The 25,061-nt window shown below is 41.6% G+C and overlaps 1 protein-coding gene across 2 annotated transcripts; it reads right to left on the bottom strand.

Annotated features, from left to right (window-relative positions):
- Nucleotides 1-1,918: 1,918 nt before the first annotated feature.
- OPRM1 (opioid receptor mu 1) lies at nucleotides 1,919-23,289 on the bottom strand (the record flags this gene model as incomplete). 2 transcript variants are annotated; one of them, XM_083857712.1, is made up of 4 exons in its annotated part: nucleotides 1,919-2,027; nucleotides 7,133-7,653; nucleotides 8,594-8,946; nucleotides 22,982-23,289. In XM_083857712.1, 4 exons carry the CDS (start codon nucleotides 23,287-23,289, stop codon nucleotides 1,989-1,991), a joined length of 1,221 nt encoding a protein of 406 aa, XP_083713838.1. The 2 variants fall into 2 exon arrangements, with proteins under 2 accessions (XP_083713838.1, XP_083713839.1); XM_083857713.1 differs by lacking the exon at nucleotides 1,919-2,027 and adding an exon at nucleotides 4,232-4,282.
- Nucleotides 23,290-25,061: the final 1,772 nt, after the last annotated feature.

The raw sequence follows: 25,061 nt of genomic DNA on the forward strand, positions 1-25,061 counted from the left end.
CACAAAACTGTGATCTTAAGTTTACTTAAGCATGTTTTTGGTCTATCAGTTAAGACTTTCCAAACACTCATTCAACATTTTAAAAATTTTTGGTTGTTGTATGTGAGCATGTCAGACTACTCTGAATCCCTCAGGTAGTAATGATGTCATAGGATGTAAGTCCATTCAAATCTATGTATTCTGTGTTGGTTTTGTTATTTAAATAATACTGCTGTGTGGTGCAAAACAACATATCAACTTTTTACAAGTGCCTATCTTATTCTGTTTAAAAATTAGATGCAAAACCTCTAAGAATGGTGATGACTCTGGTTTAAACTTTAATGATGACTATGAGGTGATACAACTAAATTAACACAAAATTAAACATAAATCCATATGACCACACAGTGGAATTTTCAACAGAAAGAGAAAAAAATTAAGGCACTTCTGTTATACTTAGCATCATATTCTGCTGATACATAGGCTACATATTTAGCTGCAACACAGTGATGGAACTCAAATAATCCTTTAATTTACAACTCGCAAGGATTTGGTCTTCAATCTTTATTATGCAGTCTATGGCAGAAACAAACAATTTCACATTATAACCTTATTATAACACAGACTTTAACAATGAAAATAAGAAATACATTTTGGCTGCAGAAAGACAAAAAGCCCCCTGTTCCATATAGTTGTATTTCAGAATACACTTAAATACATCAAAGTACATTTTCCCCCAGCTAACTACTGATGATTTATTTACAAAGCAAGTAAGAAACAATGTCTAGAAAATACCATTGCACTACGCGTTATTTACATGTATATTTCTAATTTTCATACTAGAAAACAGCTAAGAAGGCATTTCCTGCAGCACAATATTTCTTCCTGAAATCTTAATGTGTTTTAGCGGCTAATACAAAATGCAGATGCAGACTGTACTATGTTAATTAGAAAAGTAAACATACTACGTATGGGTTTGGTTAAGAAAAAAATAGATGTCTAGCAAATTGTTTAAAATTTATTTTTAAAAAAAGGTCTAACACATTAACTGCTCCAAGTACTTCACACAGGGGCTGTCGTTTACTTACAAACTCAAATGCTGCTGACAGAGCAGCTGAAATTTGAGAAACTACTTGAAAGAGAAGACATCATCAGCCTGCGCAAGCTCTGACAGGCGCATAGCTACATTTTTATTCACAAAGAAATTTATGTTAATATATGCTGTTTTGGCGATCATTTGACAATCAATAACAATGTAGAATACTTTCATTTACTCACCTCTTTTAGAAAAAGTGATAGCTCATTGTTTTGATTTTAAAGTCTTTTTAAAATACATGTGAATTAGAAGCAGATGAAGTCTGAAGGGTTTTTTGGGGGATTTGATTTTTTTTATTTATTAAGGGATCACTGAAAAAGATATTTTCCTTTGAAACTGCAGAATGTGCAACCCTTGCAAGAGAAGACCTCTTCAACTACAAATATGTTTTTCTACATGACCTCGTGAGACTTCAGCACGCAAATAACCTGCACAGAAAACACCTCTACAAATAAATTTTAATAATAAATAGAGTGTACCCAACTGTATTACAACTTCATATTCCATTATTTTCTGTCCTCAAAAGCTCACCTTATTTTTCAAACTATAGTTGTCTAGCCTTTGAGTTTGTGTTTCCAACCTGTTTTAACACTACTGTAACTTACCAAGAGCATGTCAGGTTGCTACAGGTGCAGTAGCTTTGTTTTAGACTAATGTATGTGCTCCTGGTAAACAGGAATGCTTTGAACACTGGAGCCTGGAAGGCCCCACATATCCTGGCTCTGCTCGCTGTTACATTTCATGCTTCTGTTATGTGCAATGCAGATGTGCTGCAGAAGCAATTTTTGACAGACTGGAAAAGCAGGCACTTTCCTCTGTGGTATTTTTTTGAGGGAAAGCATATCCTACATGTTGCCACTAGCGCACTGTGGCAGTGGCAACTGCTGTGAGAGCCATGCAGCAGGAGACCCTGTCAAGGCAGTGGAGTAGTTTCAGCTTCTTGAAGTTCCAGCTGAAAGGAAAGAAATTGCAAATACAATGAACAATTGCTTGATATCTTCCCACCCACAAGTTTGTGTGTGTGTGTTTTTAAGAGGAATTTATTTCTCATTTGCAGCTACTGTCCTGATGAATAAAGCTAAGCATCTAGCCCAGAGTAAGGCAAGACTTGGCTTTTGCTGTGAAGCAACAGAGGAAATGATCACAAAGAAACATCAGTAGGTCTGAAATTTGAATTAGAATATACTTCATTTCAAACCAGTTGTTCTCTTTCTAAGGTGGAACTCTCTATAAATTTCAAGACCATGGAAAAATTTCACTCCCTTTCTGTATTCTTTCTGTAGCAGTTACAGGGTAATTAGTGTTTTAGTTGAATACATTCTGTGCTCATATCAGAACAGTGTCTAACTTCTGGATTTTCAGTTATAGCCTAGTTTCAATTCTGTGTGAGGTGGACTTACATCAGCAAAAAATCCCCAACAATCTCTCAGCCCTGTGTGCCCAGTCTGCATGCTGAGTCCTACTTGCCTGCAGGCACAGTAGCACTACAGATGTTTTCATCAAGAGAACCTGCTTACTGCATGGCTTGTCCTGAAAGGCTGCAACCCCTTTTTGCTCTGCAAATTTTGTACCAAAACCTGTTGAGAGCTGGGTGGGAGACTCTGCAAATCGAGGGTTTATGGAATGGAAAGCAGAGACACAGATGAAGCCCGGAGATTCACAAACAGCTCATGTCAATGCATACCAGCTACAAAAGAAAGCCCAGTTTTAAGGATCTATTGAACTTGGACAAGTGTTTTATAGATGTCACTATCTTGCCAGAAATGGGCTTTTTAAGAAACCAGTACTTGAAAATTATTATGGAATACAGTATAATTCACAAATGAGACATATTAATTTTCTAAAAATACACAGGAAGGCCATTCTCTGTCAGTGCAAGTAGACGTGAATCTGCCAAGACACTGCCCAATTTTTTTCATGTTTCTGCAACAGGAATCACCAGCATTCCCCATATTTGTTCACAGTGGGTCATATAGCACAAGGAAAATTAGGAATTAAGAAAACTTTCTTCATTTAGTCAATCAAAGTATAACTGGCTTTCAATTTTTCCTTGTTTTAACTTAAAAACTTTTTTCTTGAATCCAATATCCTTTTCATTTTTACATGTGGCTGCCAATCCAGGCAGTAAAGGCAAAGCTTTCAGGATTGAGCTTTTTGTTATTGAACATATCTGAGGCCTGATTTTCATCATATGGGAGGACTTACAGTTTCCATTAGGGCATGTAGATATTTCAGTAGTTGACAAGAAAGCATCAGAAGTTGAAATTGAAAAGAAGAGTTACCATAGGACTAAATAGTCCTGAAGATGTGCCTATACATAATTTGCTTAGTTGCATGGATACATTCAGGTGAAGCTGCTATAAAAATGGGTCACAAAGAAACTAATCCACTGAAACAAATTAGATTTCTCAGATCTCTGTAACTATTAATCTAGTTCCCTAATGATTTAGGATTTTTTGTTATTAACACATAGGTACTAGCAAAAACTTCATTTTCAGGGGAAAATAGTTATAAATTGATTTTATATTTAAAAAAATTTAAACCTTCTTTTAATCTCAGAGATAAGTTGATGCAGTGAGTCTCTGAGCATCTGAAGTAAAAGCTATTTCAATATAGTTGCCAAGAGTTTGATATGAATCAGCTAATGTCAACAACACCAAAAACCCTCAGCCATTTGCAAAAGTTTCTTCATTCCCCTCCCCTGCCAATACTTGATCACAGAGAAAAGTTCAAAGAAAGCAGTTTTGCTTTTCAAGCATTTTTTCCCTGGGATTACATCACTCCCTCTCCATGAAATGCACTTATAAGATTGCATAAACCCTCCTGAAAACTATAAGCACTTAATCTAGACTTTTTTGGTAGTGCCAATGAGCCACAGAGTAGGCCAAAGGCCAGTCTATTCACTCAGAATAATATGAATATTTATGTTGTTTCCTGTTGGTGCTTTTGAACTCATCGCTGCTGTTCCTTCCAACAACTTAAATACTTAGGAGTGTTAATTCTAAATGCTCTTAAATGCTTTAAGAGTGTTAGGCCTTAAGAGATTGAGCCTTGCAGTTCTCATTAACTTTAGCAGAAGAAAAGTATTCTCACCTAGCAAAAAAGCAACTTGTAGAACGTCTGTTTCTTAGAAAATTATGAGAAGTGTGCCAAGTACTACACAGCCTTGCAATCAGAATTCATACCAAATGCTCTCCAAGGCCTTGTCTATACAGGAAAGAGCTTGTCAGTATACTTCAGTCAACAGATACACAGAAAGCACTTACCTGTAAAAATAATACCCTGTCTACAGAATTTACAGAATCTCACTGTCTGAGCAAATATTGGTTTGGGAGTTTATTTTCTTTTTTCTTTTCTGAGAGCTAAAGCTACATTCACTCTAGGGCTTTTTGTGTTTAAAATAATAACATAAAAATACTAAGTATTACACTTGTACTTACTATTCCAGAAAACCTTTTTAGTGTAATTAGTTCAACAATCTTGTCTCTCATTCCGATAAAAGCAGACATCAAAAAATGTCTCTTACAGAAATGTTTGCTGGAGAAAAAAGATAAATTAAGCCTTGAAAATGGCTTGCTGTGAATGCATGTTGTAGACATTATAGAGAGTGAGAAAGACTGTACTAAATAGCTGCTGAGCTGAACTCCAGGGAGAAGGCCCAGATCAGCATTCAGGGAGCACATCTGGCAGAAATAAACCAATGGCAGCATCAGCAGCTGCCAAAGCAAGGACTGCAGGGACAGAAGTGGAGTTGGCCCCTCCAGAGTCTTTCAAATACCCGAACATGCCAAGACCTATCCACTCACATATGAAGACCTGAGCTACCAAGTGCTGTCTTCTTCTCCCTGGCTCTGAGGAAAAGTCATGGTTGCTCAGAAGAGCTACCAAAGTAGTTGAACAATTTTTTCCAGCTTTGCATATGCCTTTTTTGTTCCATGCAGGTTGGCTCTTTTCTTCTGTTTCTATCCTTACTGCCTCACTTGGACTCATTCCTTATGTTTCTCTTTCTCCTCATCATTCTTCCTCTCACCTCCCTTTCCCTTCAGTGTCCTTCCCTTCCCTTCTCTTTACATATGCTTTATTTCTTCGTAACTAATTTATATCATCACTATTCCCTGCAGGAAAAAATCAAACCCTAACCAGAAAAGAATCCAACTACAGGACTAGCTTCCTCCTTATTGCCACTCTCAAGATCCCTTCATTTGCTTGCTCCATCCCAGCCCCAGAAGGCTGTATCTCTTGGTGGTGTAGGCTGAAACATCTCTCTGGGAAACATCATCTTCTACTCTGTGCTTTCTCAGTGCTCAGGGAAATAGATTTTATTTCACTCAGCCTCCTAGCAGTACCACATGAATCTTTTCTATGGGTAGAAGTTTAGAAGGCTACAGCTCTACTAGAGGTAATATAAAGATATGTAACTAAATGTAGAAAATGGGTGCATACACACTGCACTCCAAAAAGCTGGAATTGTACTAGACAGAAATACAATCTGGTTGTCAGACACATGCACAAAATTGACTCCACTGATGATTACAAAAGCATTGTTAACAGATGAATGTAGTAATTTGTTACACCTAGTAAATACTACACATATATACATACATACATACATACATACACACATATATATGTGTGCCTATGCCAGGTTTGGCAGTTCTGCTTTACCACCAGACTGAGCAGGTGCCAATTTCACAGGCCACAGTTTGGCATGTATGAATCAGAGACTGGTGAATAATACCAATTGTTGATGCTTAACAAAGCTTCTCATTTTAGCCCTTCTCCATTTAGACTTCCCTCCTCTTTTCTGGTGCAATTACTGTTAAATCCCCTTGGAGATGGGGATATTCTTATTTGGGCTATCTGGCAGCAGCTGAGTGTCAGGAAGGTAGCTGTTTTCACAAGAAGCCACTGAGTTCTGCACCTCGAGGAGGCAGTCAGCTTGTGGCTGAAGTGGCAGCAGTGAGAAATTGTTGCATGAGCAACCTAAGTATATTGCTGAAAGGTGATATGGCAAGGAATGAACCAGACTTATGCCTTCTGTTCTTATTTTTAGGGAATTACAGAGACAACTCAGACTTCTAGTGCTTGCCATGTTCTTTAATTACTTTCATGAATGTTATATTTGATTTCATGTTTTGCTGAGAGATGGAGCTTGGAAATTCTCAAGACTAAGCACAGGACCATGGATATTGAACATGTACAAAAAAGCTTCTTTACAAAAACTAGGCATTTAGGCTGAATAAAAAAAACCCCAAAACAACTCTTGTTATCTGATGTGCCATAAAATCCCTACTTCTTAAAGGCTTTTTCTATATGGAAAAGGTATTTTCTTGGTGTACCTCAAATGGCAAAATGGCAAAATGGCACATTAGTATTTAACATGTGTGTATGTATTTTCATATATATATATCTACACACACACACACACACATATATATATAAATATATATATACACACACAAACATATATATATATATACACACATATCTAACTCCATCTTATTCACCACATAATTATCTGACACAAGAACTGCATGTAGACAAGCCTTGGTCTATCTCTTGCATGACTTTCAGGACAAACAAGGCCAAGTAGGCCTTCTTTGTTCTTCAATAAAAAGTGAACAAGTAGAGTTTTTTATCTTTTTATTCACTGCTGCGATGGGAGAAGAAGAGAGATCTGTATTCTGTCCCACTCCTGTCTCCATCAGCAGACAAGGAGTATGAACAGGGAAATCTGTGATTAATTTTCAACCTGTTGCAAACATCCTGCAAGGGAAACACTGTTTTATGTGCTTTGTACATGCATGCACGCTGGACCCAGTCACCCAAGGTGCGCTTTTGAACCCTTGGCTTCTGAGCATCAAGCAGGGAAGAGAACAACTAGCACCATGCAGGACTGGGGTCTCTGTGTATGCATACACCAGTCTCAAATATAACCTTGAAGGTGTTCAGACTTTCCAACAGCTACAGATCAGTGTAAGTGGTAACTTCAGAACACATGTCATCTCCAAGCGGATGGCCTGGATCCAGAGATGACATCTCCACTGCTAGTCATACCTGATGGTTAGTCCTATCCACAGTGTTGGCAGTGGAAGCATGGTCACGAGTGTTTTGTCGGACTCGGGTGGAGTTTTGCTGCTCGATGGTTGAGGAAGTGGGGATGCAGAACTCTCTGAAACACCTTTTGAAATTTTCATCTAGAAATGCATAAAGGACTGGATTAAGGCAGCTATTTGTGTACCCTAGAGCAATACAGAAGTGCCACGAGACAGTCTGGAAAGTAGTTTCTGGGATGTTGACCAGGGCTTTAATGATAACATAGATGTGGATGGGAGTCCAGCAGACAATAAACACTGCCACCACTACGAGAACCATCCTTGTGATTCTCCGCAGGTTCCTGTCCTTCTCCTTGGAGCCGGATAACATGCGGACACTCTTCAGGCGTAAAATCATCAGCCCATAACACACAGTAATGATCAGGACTGGCATGATGAAGGCAAAGATGAACACACAGATTTTCAGGAGGTTCTCCCAATACCAAGCAGGGTGGGAGAATGTAAGTGTGCAGTCAATTGAGCCTGAGGAAAAGGAAAACAGCAGAGAAGAACATGCAGGTCAGTTTTCCATTTGCTTTTCTTTAAACTTATCTTTAATTAAATATCATAGGCAAATATATGAAGACTTTACACCTAAGTAAACATGTAAAATGAAGCAATCTGTGACCTGTCATTGGCACAGACATTGGTAGGATCGAGCGCTGCAAAACATGCATGAAGCATGAGTTAGGAAAACAAAACCAAATTAACATATTCTCTTTTGCATATTATGGCTTGGAATTTAATGCATACTAAACAATGAAAAGAGCTGAACTGTCATAAATGCTTAAACTTTGACTCATTTTCACTTTCAGTATAAAGCATGGTGAAAAGAAAGATTGTTAAGCCACCATATATGCTGAGAGTTTGGACATTTCAGGGCAATGGGCAATGACATGACACTTGGTAACTATGCACTGTGGAGGGTCTAGATTTATGTTGACATGCTTTCACTGCTGCTTTATGGAAGATCTTAGAGCACTAGTGGTCCAGAATGTGCTCTCTGCTCTGTATCATGTCCTGCTGGACACGGTGTAACATATCTATGGGCAGCTTCCCAGTGGGAGTATCCTGGGTACAGCACAGGCTCTGGTGGCTGTAGGGCAATGCAGAAGGCCCCACAGCAGAAGGCAGGCAGGCACAGATGCTTTTTCAAACACTACAGTAAACTGAGTGGTACAGAAGACTTGTGGACCCACAGAAGGAGGGGGAGCTGCTTCTCATAAAGGACAGATCACATGCACTGTTTGTCCAGTCAACTACAGCCAGATGCAAATTTGTTGAAGGGACTCGTTTTCACTGATACTTGCTTTACACAGGTTGGAGGTCAGAAGTTAATTCAATGCCTCTACACAACAGTTAAGCAATGCAGAAAGGAGTTTAAATGTTGAGTACTCAATTTAGGAATGAAAGCCAGACTTACCCTGCCTGTATTTAGTAGTTGCCATGAACATAACTGGCAGGCCAATGGCAGAGGAAAGGATCCAGTTGCAGACATTGACAATTTTGGCATTTCGGGGGGTACGGAAATCAAGGGCCTTAACTGGGTGGCAAACAGCCACATAGCGATCCACACTCATGGTGCAGAGGGTGAAGATACTGGTGAACATATTGTAGTAGTCTATGGATATAACAATCTTACAAAGGATGGTACCGAATGGCCAGGTTCCCATCAAGTAATTCACACTCTGGAAGGGCAGAGTACTTGTTGCTAGGGCATCTGCCAATGCAAGATTGAAAATATAGATGTTGGTGGCAGTCTTCATTTTCGTGTACCTAGAAAAAAAAATTGGCAGAGCAGGTGAATGACCACAACTGACACTGTTAAATAAAACTGAATTCAGTGCATCATCTATAAGAAGCTTCTGTAAAATAATGTGCTAAATAATGTGCTAAATATTGTCAAAGATCATATTTTCTGCTTTGAACTGAATGACCATGTTATGATTCACCTACATGTTGGCAGTTCAGTGAGACATCAGCTACAGCATGCAAGGAAGAAAAGATTAATTTAACTTGTGCAGAAGGAAAAGATACACATAGAAGAAACAATATTATAGATGCTAAAAACTGAGAAGCTGAAAAAAAATTTATGCTTACTGATCAGGTACTGTACTACATGGACAGATTTTCGGCTGATGTGCCAAATATCATAACTATGTTCTGTAGAAATAGAGAATTCACTTGTAGGTTGTGGAGTAGTAATGAAGTCATTCCAAATGAGCACACTTGAGACCCACTTTTAATCTGGATGCTGTACTTCTGCAGTGGCACAAAAAATGTTTCAATTTAAGTAATGTTCCTGGCCATGCTGCCCTAACTGCTGCTGAGGTTGTTGAGCCCTGTGGCTGCTTGGATTTTGAGGGGTCAGATGGCTTGGTCTTTTGAAGAAACCTCTTTCCATTTCTGCAAAATTAACAAGCAGAGCGTTTGATCAAACATTTTACAATTTATTGAGTGCTTTTCAAGAGGAATAGCTCATTTGAAAAGACCTGTCAGGGAACCTGCTAGGGAAGACAGAATGTAAAATACTCTGTTTTATGGATTTTCTCTCTCTGAGTTAGATCTCTTCTGAACATGAGTCAGCTGCAAAAAATCCCAATGAAAGGATTGTGTGGGGAATGTGCATTTGGAACTTTGGTAGGGTGTGCAGAAATGCGGACTTCATGTTGAATGGACCTAGAAAGCTTTTATGATGAACATTTGAAGTCATTGGTACTTGATCTGTTCTCTCATTTTTACCACTGTCCATGAGAAGACAATAAAAATCCTAATTTCAATTTAGGGTGGTTTTTAAAAACAGATTTTCAAGTAGATCCAAACTCTATCTTGACTGCTGCCTTGAGAAAGTATGATCTGAATATGATACTTTCAAGTTGTAAATAAACTCCATATTCTGAAGGTCGTGTGAAAATCTTTCTTACTCCATTTATATAACAAGTTTGTAACTAACACAGGAGGAGGTAGATGCTGCAAACATCTCTCTTCTGGAAATTGGAAAAAATGTACAGGATTGCAGTGTGAGAGAGGTACATAATAAAAGCTACAGCCCTAAAAACTGGAGGGAGAATATTTCTTGGGCAATTTGCTGGAGAATCTTCCAGATGAGAATAAAAGCAGCAACATTTATATTTTGCTTTTACTATTATCCAGTACTAAGCCCTGTGGTTCATCAAAATGAGTATCTCTCCAAAGGTCTGGGATATCCAGGAGTAGCTGAAAGTGTGTCCAGAGCTAACCTGAAGGTTTGATTGTGTTGTGAGCAGACATATCCAGCTTGCTCCTGCCTGATCTGCTCAGGCAGGAACAGTGATAGAAGGGCAGTGGTTCTCAGCTCTGCACAAACAGGCAAAGGGGATGAGGATTCTGTGCCCTCACCCAGGCTGCTGATCCCTGCTCAGACCTTAGGTGGTTGCCTTCCTTCTTTACAGCTGGATAAGAAAGCACACTTGGGAATGCTGCTCAGTGCTGCTGCCATCACACGTGATTCCAGGACAAGATAATAATGACAATATTTTGTTATCAGCAATTAAAGCCATCAAATAATAATTAAATCATTTAAATCATAATTAATTATGATTTACAAGGAATGCTTGACACAGCAAAAAAGCCCAAACCACCAACCAATATGTAAATGACTTTCAGCGTGACAGAGGATGGACAGAAAAAAGCTCAGAATAAATAGAATAAAGTTTCTTTGCTGGGCATGGGCCTTATCCTACTTAAATGCTACATATTTTTCAGTTTTGCTATCTAATATACATTGTCAGTTTAAAAGTTCTTGGACTTATTTTGTTTAATGGCCTCTATAGACCTTTAGTGAAGGCTTTTGCTTGATGTACTCTGTACCCTTTGTACTTCTAATCATGCTGTTCTTACAATGAATAGAAGCAGAGCACTTTTGGCGATAGCAAGTATTTACTTCCACAACTGCCTAATCAACAAAAGCCTATTGAAATTTACAATAATCTTTTCAGTGAATTTGATGGGATTTGGGTGTTTCTCTGTAGAAAATTTAAAGATTTTATAAGGGGCTTATTTCTGCAAGGTACATTTTGTAAAACATGTACTTTTCCAAATAAGTAGATTATCAGTGTCCCCAGGATTATTTTTCTGCATGAATAAATAAATACCAAAGCAATCAATTAAACGTAATTTTAACAGCATGAAAAGTAACAGTTGATCAAAATGGAGTTTTTCAAAGTCTTGATCTTAGCTGTTATTATACTGTTTGCTAAGGTATCGGTCTACCTATTTGAACAAGCAGAACAAACATTTCCATTATCCAGACATAGATGCATATGTGATGTGATTTCTACAGTTGAGAGGGACTTAGTTATAACAAAATTTATAATGCAATATCAAAATTTATAAATGCAATCTTTTAAGGTACTGCTTTCACACTTTTATTCAAACTCACTAGAGAATCTAAAAATTAGCAGACATGTAGAGAAAAAAATCCTAATTGCTAACTCATGAAAATCTGAATCCTGGTATTTAAATTACATTGAAATTTCATCATCTAAAACATCAAGTGTATTAAATTTTGCATGACAATGAGCAAGATTGCAAGTGAAGACAGAAGCTGGCTTTGGGTGGCCTTACTTTTATTTTGCATCTCTGCAATGAAAAGACTAATAGAATGTGATGATTCAGGGGCTCTTTGTGAATATTTTGTGCAATACTGCTCTTGGTATATACCCAAATTAATTATGCTCATGATAATACTGGTACCTACTAGTATACGCCTTCTAACTCCTCAGTGCAGGTTTTGTATCATAAAATAAATGTTTATGAACTGTTTTTTAATTGGTAATAGTAGATGATAAATCAGGTTTACAACAGTAGGAGTACACTTTATGTCTGTCTAATTTTTTAAGAGAGCTCAGCTTTATCTTCAATCCTACAAAGCTTTAAAGTAAACTTCAAGTTTGAAGACCTGATCTGTACAGTCCATTCAATTGAGATTTACTTGGAATAAGAAAAAGCGATGGAGAAAAGAGTGAGAAATCACCTCAGATAGTCACCAAGTTCCTAGTATTGAAGGATTATTAGAAAGTCTTGAAATGGACCCCTCAACTGTCTGCCCACAGGCCACTTGTAGTTTGTAAACCAAATAAAACTTTCATCCGGTTTAACCTCAGAGCGACAACAGCTCCCAAGTGTAACAGCACCTTGGACAGGAGCCAGGAGTGCCTTCTCTTCCATTTCTCATGCAACAGGAGAGACGTGTGCATGTTTGTGACTCTCTGCAAAGACACCTGCCACAGCCCTGTTTCTGGCCAGTCCACTCCAATAGTTTAGTTACCACCTTTAAATATTTTTAAAAAGTCTCTTCTTTTAAGCTTCTTAAAATTTAATGACACCTTTAGTTTGCATCATTTATTTAAACCTCATAGAGTTTGTACATTGCTATTTAGTCTATACAACTGCAGTAGTTGTGTCCCTACTGCTCCTTGGTCAAGTGGTTTTCATCCATGTGGATTGCTGAGATATCCCCTCCTCCAAAGGACCTTCTGCCCTTCTGGACCAGATCAGAATATAGTAATAATAATAATAATAATAATAATAATAATAATAATAATAATAGATGATGATGATGATGATGATTATGATGCTCAGACTAATTCATAACATCACAAATTAACTTGAAAAATTTCCTCTCTGAATAACATCTATGAGGAGGAAAGCAGAAACAGAAAGCAGAAATCTTTTGCACTTAGGAAATGGGCTGGTCAATGACAGACTGGTAATAATTGCTTTCAGCAACACAAAGGCATGCAAGGTTTTGCCTACAGAATGCCAATCTGGAGACAAAGACTACTCTAAGATCTGTGTTTAAGTTCAGCACAAAATACATAAAAAACTGGACAAAATCACTGGAGATTCACTGCAGAAAGCAGTCACTCTCCAAATGGTTTGGCTGCTGAAAGAAACAACAGCCAACGATTAGGTCCTGCACACAGACACCTGACACGACCCTTATTGATGCTGGAGATTAGGTTAGCATTTCAAATTCATGTTCTTCTTGCATAAATGACTTGTTAAACAAATGAGGAATCATTATGTGCATACATTAGATTAGATGAGGTTGCCTTGGGTGGGAAGATTAAAAACATGTGAACTATGCCTAGTTGAATCAATTTAAATTAACTTGTTCCCCCCCATGATTGTTCTGGTACACCTTGTATATGCAACTAAAAAACAGTAGGAAACCAGGATTTTTTGTCATGTTTTCCTGAGATATCTGGTACTTTCAATTTTTCTTGAGCCCTTAAAGCTTTGAACAGTCATGACATACTCAAGGTGGTTTGTAAAAACCCTCAAAATTTTTTCTGTCTGCCAAGCCAGTTTTAATATTTGACACTGAAATGAAGTCTCTCAAGACACATTCTGGAAAGTACCTTTGAGCTGAAGGGTCTCAAATTATGGACTTTACTGATGTTCATCTATTTTATTATCCTTTTCTTTTATTTCCATGATAATGAGTCTCTATAGAGTGAAAGACCCATACTGTATCTCAGCCACCGCTGTGACGTGTGTTGTGGCAGGCTTTAACCTATTAAAAGTTCTGAAGTCATATATATTCTGGATAGGTCTAACCTTCATGTCTGCAAACACATGATTTAATCAGCTTGAAAACATAAGTCTTTGATTTTTCTATTCATGGGTACTTCTGAATGCTTATTCCTTTAGCCATTGAATTTCATCTCTGGCTACAAGCACCATAAATTTGTGCACAATACTGATCGGTTATTAGGCAGTAAGGCCACCCAGATTGCAGGTGCCATCTTGTGGTTAACAACTTCTGCATCCTTTTGATGTATGTTCTACTGAAGAGCCTTATACAAGGCTGTAATTTGGCCCTGAGTGAAACCAAACCAGCAAAGAATTGAAAAACTAAACAAAACCCTGAGCAGGTACAACAATAGAGCTGAAAGTGTTCACACTAGGTTGCAATGAAATTGTGCAATTTGCATCACAATCACTTACTTCCTGCGCCCATCCCGAGTTTGGGGTTAAAAGCTGAAATGGGGAAGTAAGGAAGCTTTTAATGCCTTTAAGAATGACAGAGACAGTTGCTGTTCCCTCCTGTTAAAGCCTTGCATCCTGACTCCCAGCACAGCACTACCCAGTCACTGCTGTGACCTGTCACGGTGGTTTAATCAGAGACAAAAAATATTAGGCATCACTTAGGTGTCAAGGCATGACATACTGAAGGAGTGCAGTAGATCTAAACTCAAAAAGTTTAGTTATTTGACATACTCGGTCATATTTCACATACATTGTTCTGGAGCAGCTTTCTCTCTTTCCTTCACTCACTGGCAAGGGGATGTCCATTTTTTGAAGGAGTCGGAGTTTATATGTGCTCAGTGTGGACCTGAGCACAGGACAGGGAGCTGCTGGATGGTAGTTGCTTCAGTTGCTACCTGTTTCCTCCCTAAGAATTTGTTTTCCTAATGCTTTGTCACTCTATTCTCCTCCGTAGTACAAAAGAGATTTGACCAGAATGTCACCATAGTTTACTTCCCTCGGGTTACCTTGTTAGCATCTTTGACTTCCCAGCTTATCCCTTCCTCTCATCAGGGCAGTGCCAAGGCATGTGCCGATCCAGCAATATTTGCTTACAGGATGCGCAAGAAGCAAGCAGAGCACATCACCTCCTGGGAAGCAGCACCAGCTCAGGGCCATTTTTCTTGTATTCAGAGCCCATCAGGAATTCATCTCATACCTCAGTATTGGGAGAGGGTGAGCTAAATAAAAGCCTTTTAGGCAGAGTCACCTTTAGACATGAGTGTCAGTCTTTTGGGAAATGATGTGGCACCATGAGAGTTGTGAGGGCATCTGACTCATCCTGTTTTCCTGTGTTGGACTTTGGACTAAAAATGATTTGCTGCTGTCTTTGTGGCTCTGCCTGTTTTTTATTTTTTTTTTTTTTTTTCCTACTGAAAGGCATCATATAGAAGTCCTCTTTCTGTTATTTAGTTTGAGCCAGTGAGTTTAGGCCCTACCTGGAGAGAATAAAACAAGTTTTTTTCTTTTGGGAAAAATAGCTATTTTCAGGAGGAAGGCTGGTCCTTTCCCCTGATGTCCGACTGAGAGGATTAACAAGCAAGGAGATTACTTCAGACAGAACACACAAACTTCACAGTAGTCATAACAAGTAATTATTTTATGACTTATTTTTATTTTTATGCTTTAAGCTACATAAATGCGAAAAGTATCCTGGCAGAAATCCATGCAAAATAAAACTGATGTGATGCATTCTTTTCTTCAAAAAAAGGGTGGAGAACCAGTCAAGAATAGGTACAGGTATATCACTTGCCACAAAAATATTTAAGATGCTGCCATGTCTTATGTCCTAATTTCTTCTCCTTTTCCCAGACATCCTAAAAAGCCACTTAATGATAAAAACCAAATGACAGTAATAAGTATGCTCCAGCGCCCAAACAGTCATCTGCCGGTACACCTCCTTCCCTTCCAGCCTAGTTGGACAGGAGGAAAATTACCTGCCAATTATTTCAGAAGTTAATCTGGCCTGTTTGTCAAACCACTTTTATTTGAGTCTCTGTTTGCCTGGTGCTGAGGCATATATAAGTCTCCAATAAAGGTCCCTGCTTTCATGGTTATTGTGTAGCATATCTCTCTGAAATAAATCAATGGTGCTAAAAAGGCTAACTCCAATATATTGCCATTATCCACCAGCAGGTGCTTATTGTTGAAGGTTTTGCTTTGCTAGTAAGACATATAAAGGAAAACTGTCAGTATATTCAATTTGACTTTTTCCCCTCTGCCTTCAGGGAAGTGCGACTGAGAGTAAAATTGCTGACTACACCTCTGATAACTGTGGTGACATTTTTCTAGAGGGGGACAAGTTATCAGCTACTTTGTCTGGTTTCCAGGCACTGGATACCCTCCTCCTGATCTGTGGACTGATCACCTGAGATAAGGACTGTACATGAAATATCCCTGGTCAGCAGGGGAGCTGGCAGGGAAGCCTTTGAAGTCAGTTTTAAGGCTAGTAGATGTGAGATCCCTAAAGGTGTGGTAGAGAATAGCAGGTAGTCAATGCCCCTGGTCAGAGGGTAGCAGGGAGATGGCATGGGGCAAGGAGGCCAGGCCACACACAGACTGCACAGACCAAAGTAGCATCAGGTATACAAGGCATGGCCTCTTGCATACAGGAGATTGGCATCTTCTGGTGAAGCTGTTGAGTGTGGTCTGGAAAGGAGTGACAGAGGTGAGACAAAGAAACTAGAGAGAAAATAAATGCGGTGGATTGTCATTGCCTATGATGTGGGGAGAAGGGGAAAGCAGGCAATGGTGGAAGCTGGCATGACAGGAAGAAGGAGCACAGTTAGGTGTTATGTGAGAACACCAAATCAAAAGTACTGGGAATCATGGACTCAGTCTCTACATGAAAAGGATGAGATTGTGTCTGAAACTGCAGCTCTGAGGGAGTTGCTAAGACCACAGTCTTAAGAGAGTGAGTTGGGTAATTGACTCCTTAGATGATTTTTCTATAGGGGCAGCACATCCCAGGGCTGAAGATTAGCACAGTGACAACTGCTGTTCCCTGTTCCACCTTAAAAAAGAGACTTCACGCAGTTGGAACTGCTCCACACAACACAACGAGGAGGAGATGTTCCATTTTACACAAACATTTTTGTTCTGAAGTTTTATTCCTGATCTGAGATACAAGATCTTATAGCTGATAATTGAACACTTCTCAGTAAGAAGGTGGAAAAAAATCTATTTCATGTCCTTCACAGTTATTTGATTAGCTATGGTGTGTCATCCCTACCTTTTTTCATCATGTAAATTCAAAGGGAAATATAAATAAAATTTAGAAGTGTTTAACATTAAATGGATGAATGAGAATGCTTATCACAGCTCAGCTAAGCTGTGGAATTCCTTGATAGTGAACACTATTAAAAGCCCACTTCCAAAAGGGACTAGGGGTCTTTGAAAGATAATTATAATATCCCCACTTTCAATACCATAAACCAAAAATTCCTGATATAAAGCAAAGGAGACACAGATGGTTATAAAACGAGCTTTCTTTGAGATCAGCTCAAGCACAACAATTCAGAAAATAGTTGCTTTTGGATTTTTAAAAAATATAATTACGAGAGTGGATTTGTATTTTTAAGAGATTTATCAAGCATCGAAAACTTGTTTTCACTTGGAATCGTCATGAAAGTAGTTTTTTGAAAATGTCTGTTAATGAAGATCTCTACAACAACCCTCTTAGAACACCTAAGCTTAAAAATAACCAAATTAGAATCAGTAAAAAAGCTTCAAATGTTTGTTTTGAAGCACCTTTGTTTAGTAATGGCAATCTTTTTGACCTACTTCTTCCAATCTTATTTTTGGGCAGTGCTGCATGTTAGAAATGTCCACAAAAAGCTACTGAATAAATGCTGATGCAAACTGCAGCTCTAAAAGTCTCTCTGCAGTCTAAAAGTCTATTAGAAGGATACTTACACAGTATTGCCCCTATTTTTTCCACTCTGTGACTAAACACCAGCTGCTGGCTATGGCTGGGAAAGAGGTTAGTAAGATAAATCATGATTCTGAGACATTTGGACTTGCATCATGTTATGTTTGAGATTTTTTTAAATATGTCACCTTTTGATCTAGAAAAGTTATAAAAGCTTATCCACAGTGTTCAGCAAAAGTTATGCTTGATGGTTTGGGAAAACACTGTAAATGAGAATGAAATAAAGCAGCGCTTTAGGATTATGTTAGCTAAACAGCTCATTAGTCATTAGCTTGCTGGCAATTACGTAATATAAGCAATGCAGTATTTTCTACCCTTACTGAAGCCTTGAAAAGTTGGTAACTTTTGAATATTTAAGATTATTAAGATTATTATTGAGATTATTATTAAGAAATTAAAAAAAAAAATCAGGAAGTGCTTAACACTATTTTTTCATGGGAGCCATTACCATAATGTGACTCCAGGAAAAGTATGGTGGGATCAAACAGCATTTTGCAGGCAAATGGAGTGAGAAGGGTCCTTTTCTACCCAGAACTGCCTGGTGGCAGGTGCTAGCAGAGCCAGAGGGTCTGTGCACTCCTGCACACAGGACAGCATGCCAGCCCAGTGTCTGGAGATGAGTCTGGGGCTGCAGAGCTTTCACTCATCCCTCAGGTGCCTCTGTTTGCTCAGTGAGATGGGTGTTACACCCAGGTGGTAGCCTCACGTATTTTTGGTCAAATTTTGATCATGTCTATAAAAACATATTTTTAAAAAAATAAGAATATAAAGGTATACAGTCCATTTTAGCTGTCTGCTTTCCTTCATCTTGGGGGAAGGAGGGGAGCTGCTTGCTAGTTAAACATTTACCCACCAGCAAAGGTAGGTAAACTCCATCACAAACATATGTAAACAGGGACACCTGCCTTTCTGTAAGGCAGGATGCTGAGGGTCACCCCCTTGCTATGCTGCTGATTTAATCCAGCTCCTCTGCTGCTCCTGCCTAACAGTGCTCCCTCAGTTCTGTCCCCAGGTCTTCCCTGGCTGCTGCTGTGAGCTGTATTAATTCATAATTGCCATGACTGGATAAGGCTGCTGAGGCTTTCAGCTCTTAGCATGGGGGTGCAGCCTTTGCAGTCACAGGAACAGGCACGACACTCACACAAACAATGCAGTGCAAAGGCAGAGAAGTTCATGAGGCTGTGGACAGGAAAGAAAAGCAGGAATTTTATGCACTTCTCAGTTTCTAAGCTCCCTGATCTATGCTGCTACAAAAGATGCTGAAGGTCACCTTACACACTGCATCCATAACATCATGTCACCTTGCAAAGAACCTATTTTTTAGAAACACTTGTTTTGCTTCACTCACTTTCAAGCTTGTGATAATTTTCAGATTTTTTTCTCTAAAAAGACTCCACACTTTTGTGCACACGTGTGAGAATATCTATTCCTCTGATATCAATTCTTTCTACAATTGAAATTTCAGCTGTAAGTCTGTTCTACTTAACAGAACAGTTTTTCTGAATTGTGAGTGAGCACAGCTGAACTAACCAGAGTTTTCAGTGCTGCACAGTATTTCCAGATTGGATGATGCTTCAATCACAGCTCTTTGTTTTTCAAAACACTATTAAGAGGCTGTTTTGAGACACATGAAAAGATTTCTCTTAATTTCAGAGAGAGGACTTCTTCAACTTCTTTCCCTGTTCATATTTTTTTTTTCTTTAAAGGTCTGTAAAAGTCATTTACTCAATGAAACAAGGCATTTCCTTCCTCTACAAAGGATTGTGAAGAACCTGAGATCCCTTTGTTTACGATATGTGAAAAATTTATAGAAAAACAATTGAGGAATCACTCTGAACTGGAGTGACTTCAGCGGCTGTTGGTGGAATTACAGTTCTCCCAGAGCATCTGGATTGTGGAGGACTGGGGCCTCTGTGAGCTATTCCTCTTTTCCAGACCTGCAATGCTTAAGATTTTCTTCTAGGATCTATTGCAGCTTTCTAGCATATTGCCTTTATCACAAGGCATATTCATATTTCCACTCTTATTCTGAGACTAATATTCCACCGACACAATGAGAAAGCTGGAAAAGCCTTTGGATTACTGTGAAAATTAATTCAATTCCACATAGTACTAATTGTACACTGTCTTGTTGTACTCTGCAGCAGCTAGAAGTAGCATTTGCTGTGCTGTTGATATAGCCATAACAACATTGTGTTCATATTAGTAACTTACACAAAGCACGTGAAGAAAATAGATAATAAAAATTATCTATATAGATTTTTCAGATTACAGGACATTCACAGCTGGCAGTAAAACCTATGAAACTACTACTGCTGTCACGTGAAGGCATTTTTTGGTACTTGAGAAAGAAAACAGCTCAATGTTACTAACATCAGGTTAAGCCTTACACACTACATATAAAACATGTAAATATTAATTCAAGGATGAAGGCATTTGGCTGAACAGGAACAATCTGGAAGAATGAGGAGGGTGGATGAGAATGCATTAATTATAACTAATATGTATAAATTGGAAATCCATGGACCTGCTTTGCATGAAGAGCCTTCTTTTCACATTGATAATCACAATACATTTCTAACTCCTCCTTGACATATCTGCTTTCTGACCTTTGTTTGCCCCAGCAGGGATAGCACGGTGGCATTTTGGAGTGGTAGTGATAGTTCCTTGTCAGGTCAGCACTTGGGCAGCTCTGGATCCAAACCCGTGGATTTGCCTCATGTGGAAAAATTTTTAGAGTAATAATGTTTATAAGAACAATAAAATTATTTTAAAACTATTTCCAAAGAAACCAACATGAGATGTTAGCATGCAGCACACTTGATCTGAAGTCACTGTTGTTTTTAGGCTGGACTCTGAAAAGTGAATAGGACAGTTTCAAATACCTAAGTACCTACCTCCCAACTCCTACAATTTTCAAGACAAACTAGGTACCAATATTATTTTAAAATCTTAATTTTTAGTAGCCTCAATTTCTCTCACAAAAATTTGAATTTCAATGTTTTGTTCTTCCTGAGCAGGCATGATGGGAAAGGCAGATAAAGAAGGGGAGTTTAATATGACAACAAATTCAATCCAGAGAAACTTTGGCCTCTTACGTGCAGTTGGATGCAAGGAGGCATGAATGTGAGCACATAGGGTCACCATTCCATAGGTTTATATGATTTGAAACACTCTCAAGCTAGGATACTTTGCAACAGGATTTAAATGACTAAGTTCCCTACTGCTGACCACATACACTACACCTACAGAGAAGCAGAGAAAGGGAATGTATTTTTATGCTGCTTAAGCCACAGATCCTATTCAGCCATTAGCATGTAAATTCCTTGTCATCCCAATTGTTAAACAGCTGCGTGGTATTAATTGGGAAGGAATTCCGTCATACTAAAAGCTGTTTTTCCATAAGAGATGTATGGTTTGCCATAAAATTCCATAAAACCATAACATGGTTTTGGACAAGCCATTTAATTTGTGTTTTCCTCTGTAAAATGAAAATATTTTTTTGCTTTTTTCCTATTGCTTCTGGCTTTTGTTTTTAAGCTGCCATCTCAGGGAAAGATGCTTTTTTCAGCTAGAAATCTAAATACAAGTGCCTCATTCGATTTGGCTTTGTGGTGCAAGTGTAATTCAATTAATTACTGTAAGAAATATGAACCTAGTAAGGGTTATGCCCAGGATAATAAATACATAATTCCAGGCAGGGACAACCTGTGGCATATTTCTCTGCTGACAGCTATCCTGTGTCTGCTCCACTGTGCATCTGCTTTTCCTCCCAGAGGAATGCATTCAGCACTGCTATGGTGACTGCAGTCGTGCCCCCACTCTGAAGCCTTTCTGCAGATGGATCTTCGCACAGACAGCTTGAGCTTCAGACTGACCAAAACCACAGGACAGGAGAGAATCCCCCCAGCTCTGTGCATGCAGCCTCTAAAGGATAGTTAAACTCACAAGGTTTCTGAACTGCTCCTGAACCACTGACGGACACTGTGTTCCCACTAGGTCTACCAGATGCAGAGGGTTTGCAGTGACATCCCTAACAAGTGCCGAAGGAATCATCTCTCATCCTCCCGCAGCGCCCCGCCGTGACCGCGACCCTCAGCCCGGCTTTCTTCACAGCTGGTACTGCTTGTGCTGCCCCCAGGCAGCTCAAAGCCCCCCGGCTGCCGCTGCATTGCCCGTGAGGCCAAGAGACAAGCCCGGCTCCTGCGGCCCCGACCCCTCGGAGAACGCAGAGCTCAAAGGGAGGGAATTGGAATTGCGAGGGGTGCCTCGATAGGATCGGAGCGCGCCCCTGGGGTATCCCCATCTCCTCCCCGTTAAAAGCGCCCGCTGGGCTCTCCAGGGCTCAGTGGATGCTCGGATTGGAAAGGACGAGCAGGCAGGAGGGGAGCTGAGCTCAGCCGGGCCCGTCCTGTGCCGCCCCGCTGCCGTCCCGCGGCTCCGGGAGGTGGCAGTGTTCCCCCAGGAACCACCGCCCGGCCCCGCTCCGCTCCGGCCGGCAAAGAGCCTCTCTCATCTCCCCCTCACTCCTTTTCCGCTCCCCCACGGGCAATCGGTTTATCGCGCGGGATCTGAGCTGTAACAGCCCCACCGGGGGCTTTTCCTCTTGCGGGCGAGGAAGCTGCGAGGTGCCGCAGCCCGGCCGGAACGCCGGGATTATGGAAAGCCGGCGCGATCACGGCATCTGTACACGTGTATACGCGTGTATGTCTGTGCACATATATCAATGTATTGCAATATGCACATATAGATCTAGACATCAGGCAGAGGATCTCCGCACCCGGCCACGGAGAAGCGTTTAGCCGCCGTGCCATTTACATTTTGTTCGTGCATTTGGGAGAGATGAGTGGAAAGACAGGTGGATACGCGCCGGCTACCCGTGCACCGCCCCGTACCCATACACGCTCACAGACAGTGCCTACAGTCCCTTTAAATCCCCGCTGCTCAGGGCACAGGTGCGGGATCCAGGCCCCGTTGGCCAGAGCCGCTGGCCAAGGTGCTGCAGCTCGGAGGGTCCTCAGAACGTCCCCGGACGCGCAGCGCTTTCTGACGGACCGGCCGCCCCCCCGCGGCTCCATCGCAAGTTTCTCATCCCCATCACCCGCCCCGGCTCTTTATCAAAAGCCTCCTTCCCTTTCCCGCGGGGCCCGGCGCCGTCCGCACGCCCCAGTGCGCCCCTGTGCGCTCTGCCCGGCCGAGGGGCACCGCGGCACCCCTGGGACCCCGTCCCGCATCCCGTCCCGGCCACGGGGTCCCGCCCCGACGGCAGCGCCCCTGGGCCGCGGGGCGGGGCAGGGCGGCACTCACCTGACGATGACATACATGACCAAGAAGTTGCCGAAGAGCCCCACGACGCAGACCACGGAGTAGAGGGCCATGATGGCGATGGCGGTGACCACGGAGGGGCCGCCGCCCGCGGGGGCGCAGGGCCCGCCGCCCGCGCTGCCATTGCCGCCGCCGCAGGGCTCGGAGCGGTTCCAGCCCGGCGCCGCCGAGGCGTTGCTCCAGGCCGGGCAGGGCGGGCGGCAGGCGGAGGCGTTGGCGGCGAACGGCACCTCCAGGGCGCCGGCCAGGAGCGGCGCGGAGCCGTTCCCCAGCAGGTAGGCGACAGCCATGGCGAGCGGCGGCCCCAGCGCGGCCACCCGCTCCCGCTCCCCGCGCCCCAGGGAAGGGACGCCCGGCGCGCCGCGGTGCCGCCGCCGCCGTGTCGGGGAGGCGACGGAACCCGCCCGCCCCGACGGCGCGTCCCTCCGCTGGCTGCGGGCACATGTGTGCGCCGGGCGGGGCGGGCCGGGGCGGGCCGGGAGGAGGGGCCGGGTCCGCAGGAGAGGCAGGAGCCGCCTCCCCGCTCCCGCTCCCGCCGCCGCCACTCCCAGGCCGGCGGGGCGCGGTGGCCGCCGCCCCCAGCGGAGAGCGGGGCGCACCGCGGCGGCCAGCGGGCGGCGCACCGAAGGTGTTCTCTGCCCCGGCGGGGGGCACTTGGAGCCAAAAGCGCTCAAAATGTTCCCTTCCCCAGCGCCACAGGCGTCGGTGGCAAACACCGGAGAGAGAGAGCCGGGAGAGACTGACTTGGCGAGATAAAGGCCGGTGCAGAGATGAGATCAGTGCACGACTGATCATCCCAGTGAGTTGGGGGTCTTGGCAAAATGATGTCCCAGTGATTATAAAGATAATAGAACCTTGTAATAAAATATGACGAACTTTACGGCAACAGTTACTGGGAGGGGTGGTTGTGAACAGAATTGTCCTTTGGAAATGTCTCAGATCTCAGGGATCCTCAGGATTTTCAGAGGACCTTCTGTTCAGAGCTCCAAGTTCTAGTGTTCCCCTAGATATTGGTGTGATTATTATCGGATGTGGTAACACGGATAGGAACGACATCAAAACCGTTCTCTTGAGCCGTGCACTCATTGTCACTGGGTGCTGAATTCGCACACTGCTTGTTTGCAGCAGCACCTTTTCGTGATCAGGTGTTCCAAATGAGAACAGAGGTGCAGGACTGCCTGATGGCTGATTATTAGGACTTAGCTCATTTACTGCCTCGCTAATGAAATCAGAAGAGATCCCTGATAAGGCAGAAAAAATATTTCCTGGTGAACAGGAAAGTGGCAGAGTAGCAGTGATTGCTCCTGCTGCCTCATCATGGATGCAAACTTATCCTGCTCACCCTGTGCAGAGCACCTCCCGCTATTTCCCGCTATTTCTCCACAAAAGTGGAGAAGAAAGAAGTTGCAACCTAAGAGAAAGATGCAGAATCCCAGGCATTTTAGTCTGTAAGGATTACCTGTGTGCTTGTGCCACAAACAATGGGAACCAGTGCTGCTCAGGGCAGGTAACAGTAGTGGAATTGACCACACACTCTTTCGATGTATATCTGATAATTTGTGGGGGGGGGGGGAAGAAGAGGGAATGGGAAAGGGGTGTCACTGGACTTTGGGAGGGATATAGATCTGGAGAATTTGTATTCCTCTTTTCATTCTAAACTGAAATGGAAGGTGAAGGACGAGTAAGCTATTAATGGGCACTTTCAGCAGATAGCATGTATTGCTTCATGGCCAGAGAGAGTATTTTCAGCATCCTTCATTGGTAGGAGAGAGCCATTTAGCGTTGCATTTAGGAAGAGCTTTAGAATAGGAGTTATTTTGTCTCTGGAAAAAGCTGTGGACATGGGGAAATGAAAGCAGAAACTCAGAGATTTTACGTGGTCAAAGGCAGTGCCTCTTCATCCCCTTCTGAAGTATAGCATGTATAGTCATACACAGAGCAGGAGGAAAAAGGCTTTAAAACTGGGCCTTTCTCAGAGACTTTCATCTCTGGGTATGTGCACAGAGTGTGGGAGCCTCTCTCTGTGCTTGCCTTTTGTTGCACCAAAGCCAGCAGAAGAGTT

The sequence above is a fragment of the Zosterops lateralis genome, assembly GCF_965231275.1.
Source record: "Zosterops lateralis genome assembly, chromosome: 3".
Lineage (NCBI taxonomy): Eukaryota > Metazoa > Chordata > Aves > Passeriformes > Zosteropidae > Zosterops > Zosterops lateralis.